This window comes from Mandrillus leucophaeus, unplaced genomic scaffold (assembly GCF_000951045.1).
Source record: "Mandrillus leucophaeus isolate KB7577 unplaced genomic scaffold, Mleu.le_1.0 Scaffold248, whole genome shotgun sequence".
In the NCBI taxonomy this organism is placed as follows: domain Eukaryota; kingdom Metazoa; phylum Chordata; class Mammalia; order Primates; family Cercopithecidae; genus Mandrillus; species Mandrillus leucophaeus.
This window is the reverse complement of record NW_012102565.1, coordinates 1,792,087-1,798,420: the sequence shown is the minus strand read 5'-3', so window position 1 is coordinate 1,798,420 and position 6,334 is coordinate 1,792,087. Positions and strand designations below refer to the sequence as shown.

General features: G+C 47.0%; 1 protein-coding gene across 4 annotated transcripts in view; it reads left to right on the top strand.

The window, feature by feature from the left end:
- Window positions 1–2,182: 2,182 nt before the first annotated feature.
- The window catches only part of TBRG4 (transforming growth factor beta regulator 4), a 12,296-nt gene continuing 8,144 nt past the window's right edge, over window positions 2,183–6,334 (top strand). For 2 of the 4 annotated variants that reach the window (XM_011983273.1, XM_011983272.1), the window contains exons 1-2: window positions 2,287–2,390; window positions 5,015–5,475. In XM_011983273.1, coding sequence (XP_011838663.1) covers window positions 5,065–5,475 — 411 coding nt within the window. In that variant the 5' untranslated portion in view covers window positions 2,287–2,390; window positions 5,015–5,064. Of the gene's footprint in view, window positions 2,391–5,014; window positions 5,476–6,334 lie in introns of all 4 variants that reach the window. The other 2 variants (XM_011983274.1, XM_011983271.1) reach the window with 2 other exon arrangements.

The window sequence follows — 6,334 nt, the reverse complement described above, 5'->3', positions numbered from 1 at the left end:
ATGTATATGTAGCATTTTATGAAAACAAATGACGTCGTCTTTATAACATGCCTTAATGAAAACCTAAAAAAAAAAAAGTTACAAGGGTTTTAGAAGCTCTATGCAGAGACCACATATATATTTCTTATGTCACAGGTGGCTTTTAGTGTATTCAGCATTGTGCAACCATCCTTATTATCTAATTCCAGGACACTTTTACCATCCCAAGAAGAAACCTCAAACCTCACTCCCTATTCTCCCCATCTCAAGATCACATAGGTGACTCTTATCAATTCACCTATTCTGGATATTTCAAATATAAATGGAACTATACAATATGTGGCCTCACGTGTCTAGTGTCTTTCCCTTAGCATGTTTTCAAGGTTCCTTCCTCAACAAAACTCCACTAATTTGTCTAAAGCTTTTAACAGATCTATAAATCTGTTGTAATACTGTCTTTTGACAGAAAACTTGTGAAGGATTTAGAGTAGAATTTGTGATAAATACATGGAATCTTAATTAACTGTTAACAGAAAAATCAAACTCGGTAAATTTCTTAAAGAGGTTAATTCAGAGCCAATGAGTGACCGCAGCCCCAGGAAAATACAAACCCAAAAAGCCTTAAGTGGTCCCAAGGCAGTCAGATTATAGTTTGGTTTTATACATTTCAGCGAGCCAGGGGTTACAGGCAAAGACATAAATCAATGTGTGGAAGGTATACACTGGTTTGGCTCCAAAAGGCAAGATGTCTTGGTGTGGGGGGTTTACAAGTTATAGGTGGACTCAAATACATAGATATATACACGTTAGATGATAGATAAGATAGACAAGTTATAGGTGGACTCAAATACATAGATATATACACGATATATGACAGATAAGATAGATAGATCTTTTAGTAGGGATAGATAGGGTCTCCCTATGTTGCCCAGGCTAGTCTTTAACTCGTGGCCTCAAGTGATCCTCCCACCTCAGCCAGCTTGACTAAGAGATTCTTTAATTTGCAATTGGTTAAAAGAGTGAGGCTCTGTGTAAAACTTGGAGTCAGCAGAAAAGAATGTTTAAGATAGGATGCCAGAATCAGCCACAATATACTGGCTCAAAAAAGACCTCTTCAGCAAGATTGATGGTCTGCAAACTTGACTTAACCCTTGCCTTGCATGGCTATAGGTCTTATTTATAATTTGGTATCTTACTACCACAGTCTGTTAGTCTTATGATCTCTACTTTAACATTAATGTTGGTCAGTTGTCTAAATGCCAAAAGGGGCTATAACAAGGGGTGTTCAACCTCCCTTTCCAGAATGGCTGGGAACTCAGTTTTTAAGGTTTCTCTGGGGTCTCCTTGGCCAAGAGGACGTCCGTTCAGTGGTTGGGGGGCTTACAATTTTATTTTTAGTTTACGAACACAAACCAAAGTAATTATTTATTTTTATTTTATATTTTTTGTTTTGTTTTTGGAGATAGGGTCTTGCTCTGTCAACCAGGCCGGAGGGCAGTGGCAAGATCTCTGCTCATTGCAACCTCCACCTCCTGGATTCAAGCGATTCTCATGCCTCGGCCTCCCTAGTAGCTGGGACTACAGGCGCGCGCCACCACTCCCGGCTAATTTTTTTTATTTTTAGTAGAGACGGGGTTTCGCCATGCTGGCCAGGCTGGTCTCCTGACCTCAAGTGATCCACCCATGGAGGCCTGGGATTACAGGCGTGAGCCACCGTGCCCAGCCAAAGTAATTATTAACTCCACAGAAAATAAAAGGCTGTGCAGGAAGTAAAATTAATCAAGTCCATATACAGACCTCGGATACATTTTGTTTGGGCTATCCTGCACTTTATTTTGTAATTAAACACCACTATTTAAAAATCAGGAAAATTGCACATAAAAATCCAGAATTTTAGACGTAAAAAAAAAAATTGCTAGGTCTAGATAAACTGCCTGCATTTACTCAAGAACAGCTTCAAGTGCAGCTGCAAGTGGGCGCTCTGGAGTTCCCCAGTCTCCACTCACTCGCCCTCCCACACCCCACATACCACAGCATTGCCTATCCCACTCCACCAGCCCAGTCTTTCACCGCCCTAGGAGCTCTCCTACGCCTACGCAAGCTGGGAAGGATCGCGGGACAGCATGGACAACAAAGGGTCGTCTCCCGCACTCCGTATGAGGATTAGGTACTGGTCGCGGGGCAACCGAAGCCTTTCTTCCTATCACCTAACGCTCCACTTGAGCCCTCAGCAAAGACGGTCCCCGCCGAAAAGGTGTGGCCGGAAGCTGGAGACGTGGCTTCCGGACGGGCGGTGCGAGGCTCGCCTCGTTTCCGCCGGCGCTCCGAGTGACGTAGGAAGCGCGCCGCGCACCTCATGGTTCCGGGGACAGTTAGGGCGGCGGATGGAGGTCAGAGGTGGTTCTGGCGGCGTAGGTCTTGTGGCACGGGGAGAAGGGGCGGCTGGGCGTGGGTTTCGAGGCGTGGCTGGGAAGGTGTCAGGGGTCCTGGGATGCGGTGAAACTGGGGAGCAGGTTGGGACGCGGTGGGATGCGGTGTGCCTGGCCGTCCGCTCGTTCCGTGCTGGCTTGCCAGTGCGGACGCTTCCTCTCTGATCTTGCTCGCGCGGCCGGGCCTGGAAGACGCCGCCCCTGTTGACCGTCCATGACCCCAGCGAGCCAGTTTTCGTGACTTAGTGCAAGTTGTTTTCTCTCTGCATTTTAGAACTAAAGTTTTGGATTTTTGTTTGCCTAAACCCAAGTCCGGTTCCTGGGCTTCCGTTTACTCCGCTAAACTGCTCTTAGGGCTCTTAAAAAATCGGAAAGGAGGCTGGGCGCGGTGGATCACTTGAGGTCATGGTGAAACCCCGTCTCTACTGAAAATACAAAAATTAGCCAGGTGTGGTGGCGCAGGCCTGTAATCCCAGCTACTTGGGAGGCTGAGGCAGGAGAATCGCTTGAATCCGGGAGGGGGAGGTTGTAGTGAGCCGAGGTCGCGCCATTGCACTCCAGCCTGGGCGACAGAGCGAGACTGCGTCTCGAAAAAAATAAAATAAGTCGGAAAGATTTCTCCACTGTACTTAGGCTCAGAAAGTGGTAGATGTTGCGTTTGGGCAAATACTCCGACTGAGATCGCTCTCTCTCTCTTTTTTTTTTTTTTTTCTTTAAGTGGAGTTAGACTAAGCTTTTTACAGCTGCAGTAATCCCCTCATGTAAAAATAAATGTGCTGGCCATATACCAAGTTCCAGGAAGTGGAGAAAGTTCAAACGTACATTCTGCTTTGGCAGAAATGAGGCCCAGGTGAACGTTTTAGCTTGCCCTTGTCATGTGTCTTCCCTGGGTCATTTAATCGCTGTAGGGAGCTAGAATAGCTAATAGATTTTTTTTTTTTTTTTTTTTTTTTTGAGACTGAGTCTCGCTCTGTCGCCCAGTCTGCAGTGCAGTGGCGCGATCTGGGCTTACTGTAAGCTCTGCTTTCTGGGCTCACGCCATTCTCCTGCCTCAGCCTCTCGAGTAGCTGGGAGTACAGGTGCCCGCCAGCATGCCCGGCTAATTTTTTTGCATTTGTAGTAGAGACGGGGTTTCACCGTGTTAGCCAGGATGGCCTCGATCTCCTGACCTCATGATCTGCCCGCCTCGGCCTCCCAAAGTGCTGTGATTAGTGATAACAGGCGTGAGCCACCGCCCCCGGCCGATAGAATTGTTAAAAGCACATTGCTGGAGATGGCAACATTGAGTTTGGCCTTGGAAGGATGAGATGTGTTTTAAAGGGCCTGATTAGGGGAAGAGGAGACCCGGGTAACAAGTCCTGTAAGGTGGAGTGGAAGTGCAAGGCCTGTTTAAAATGGGGCCTTGTGTTGTTGGGAGGCAGAAAAAGGGCTAAGACTGAAAAAATCATTCTGGGGCATGTTATGAAGTGCTTCTTCTTATTGGTTCAGAGTTTTTGCTGTTAGAAATTTGGTAGGGGGGAGTTTAGTAGGCTAGTGATGTAATCTACCTTGGTTTCGAGAGGCTCACACCTATGTCTGCAGTGTTAAAATATATCCACAGAGGCTTTGGGAATGTGAATTCTTCCTTTTTTTTTTTTTTTTTTGAGATGGAGCCTCACTCTGTCACCCAGGCTGTAGTGCAGTGGTGCTATTTCGGCTCACTGCAACCTCCATCTCTGAGGTTCAAGCAATTCTTGTGCCTTAGCCTCCCAGGTAGCTGGGATTACAGGCATGCACCATGATGCCCAGCTAATTTTTGTATTTTTAGTAGAGGTGGAGTTTCACCATGTTGGCCAGGCTGGTCTCAAACTCCTGACCTCAAGTGATCCACCCACCTAGGCCTCCCAAAGTGCTGGGATTACAGGCATGAGCCACCATGCCTGGCCAAGTCTGTAATTCTTTTTTGAGACGGAGTCTTGCTCTGTCGCCCAGGCTGAAGTGCAGTGGCCAGATCTCAGCTCACTACAAGCTCCGCCTCCCGGGTTTAAGCCATTCTCCTGCCTCAGCCTCCCAAGTAGCTGGGACTACAGGCGCCCGGCACCTCGCCCGGCTAGTTTTTTGTATTTTTTAGTAGAGACACGGTTTCACCATGTTCACCAGGATGGTCTCGATCTCCCAAAGTGCTGGGATTACAGGCTTGAGCCACCGCGCCCGGCCCAAGTCCGTAATTCTTAATCCTAGTTACCCTTGAAATTAAAAAAAAAAAAAAAAAAAATGCTGTCTGGGTCCTGTCTGCAGAGATGCCATCATTTAGGAGACCTTGGGCAGGACCTGGGAATCTGAATTGTTAAACCACATCCTAGGTGATTTCAAATTACAAGCAGGATGAAAACCTTCCCACCCAGGCTGTAATGCTCCTGAGTTTTGATATTTGATGGCATTCTGTACTGAAACAAAAATCCTGTGAGATTTTTGCTTCAGAAAATACTATTACATGCCTATGGATTGTCAAGAAAGACTTAGTCTGATTTTACAGATAGGGTGGCTTTGACTCTATTTCATTTGTCAAATTTGTGAGTCAGGAACTGCCCCTGTAGTAGCCCCTTCTCTCTCCTTTTTCTCTTCAGGGTTTGGAATCAGTTGCTAGGAGTCTTGTCTCTCTGCCACCCAGGACGTTATGGCAGCTCACCTGGTAAAGCGATGCACATGCCTCCTGAGAGAAGCTGCTCGTCAGGCCCCTGCCATGGCTCCAGTTGGCCAACTGAGACTTGCCAGGGTAGCCCATAAGACTCTGACTTCCTCAGCCACCTCACCCATTTCCCACTTCCCAGGTTCCTTGGTGGAGCTGGTGGAGAAGGAACAAGCGTTTACTCCCTACACAGAGAACCATGTGGACCGTCTCATCAAGAAGGCCGCAAGGCCAGAGGAGCTCCTGGAGCTCCTTGGTGGCAGTCACCACTTGGACAACAATCATGCGGCCCTAGTACTTATCCGGCTCTCTCACTTGCTGTCTGAGAAGCCAGAAGACAAAGCCTTGCTTATACAGGATGCCCGCTTTCAGCAACTTCTCTGTCTGCTCAACAGTCAGGTGGGTGCCAGAGTGTTGTCTGAGAGCATGGACAAGAGGAAAACAGCCAGAAATGCTGGGGTCCACAGCAGCCAGTGCTTACCAAACATAGACAGGGGCCCTGCATGTCTTGTGGTATTTTTCATTTTTTTATAAATTTCAAAGTGTTTTATTGTGCTTTCTCTTTGTTTATCCTTACGAGAGCCCTGTTAGGTAAATATTGCTATGCTTGTCTTACAGATAGACAGCCGAGACGTTTAGTAATAGAAGCATGGGAAGCGAGCCTGGTTCTCAGTTCTTTGGGTGCTTTCCCCCTCACCGTATAGTCTGGACTTGTATTGCTCTCTGCCAGTGTCTGACTGATGACAAGGCACTGTTCTTGAAGCCAAAGGAGATGCAGCATAACCGATGGAAGGTCCTTGAAACTTGAGACAGACGTGGGCATGATCTAGCCATGTTCAGACCCTCCCTCCGAGGATGATCATGGAGAGAGGCAACAAGACCCATTTGTGTGGCACTGAGCAGGGCAGATTTCAGTCTGCTCACTGTGAGGGACTCCCTTCTTAGAGAGTCTTCCCCGGGGCTCCATGTACAAAAACAGGAGTACAGACTCCTGCTGTGGCTAAGCTGGCCCTAACTCCCTGGTCTGCTTTGGAAGGGAGGTGCTGGGGCACTGAAACCATGTTTCCGGTTGTCAGGTGTAATGAAGAGAAAGGCACTATCCAAGGAAGGAGTTAAGTATGTATATATTTGCATGTGTCGTGTGGACTGGGGTTACAGTACATACTTATTTCTTGCTGGGGATATAATTCATAAAATGAACTTAGTTAGGCCCCGTTGTTATTTGGCTATAATTCTTTTTTTTTTTTTTTTTTTTTTT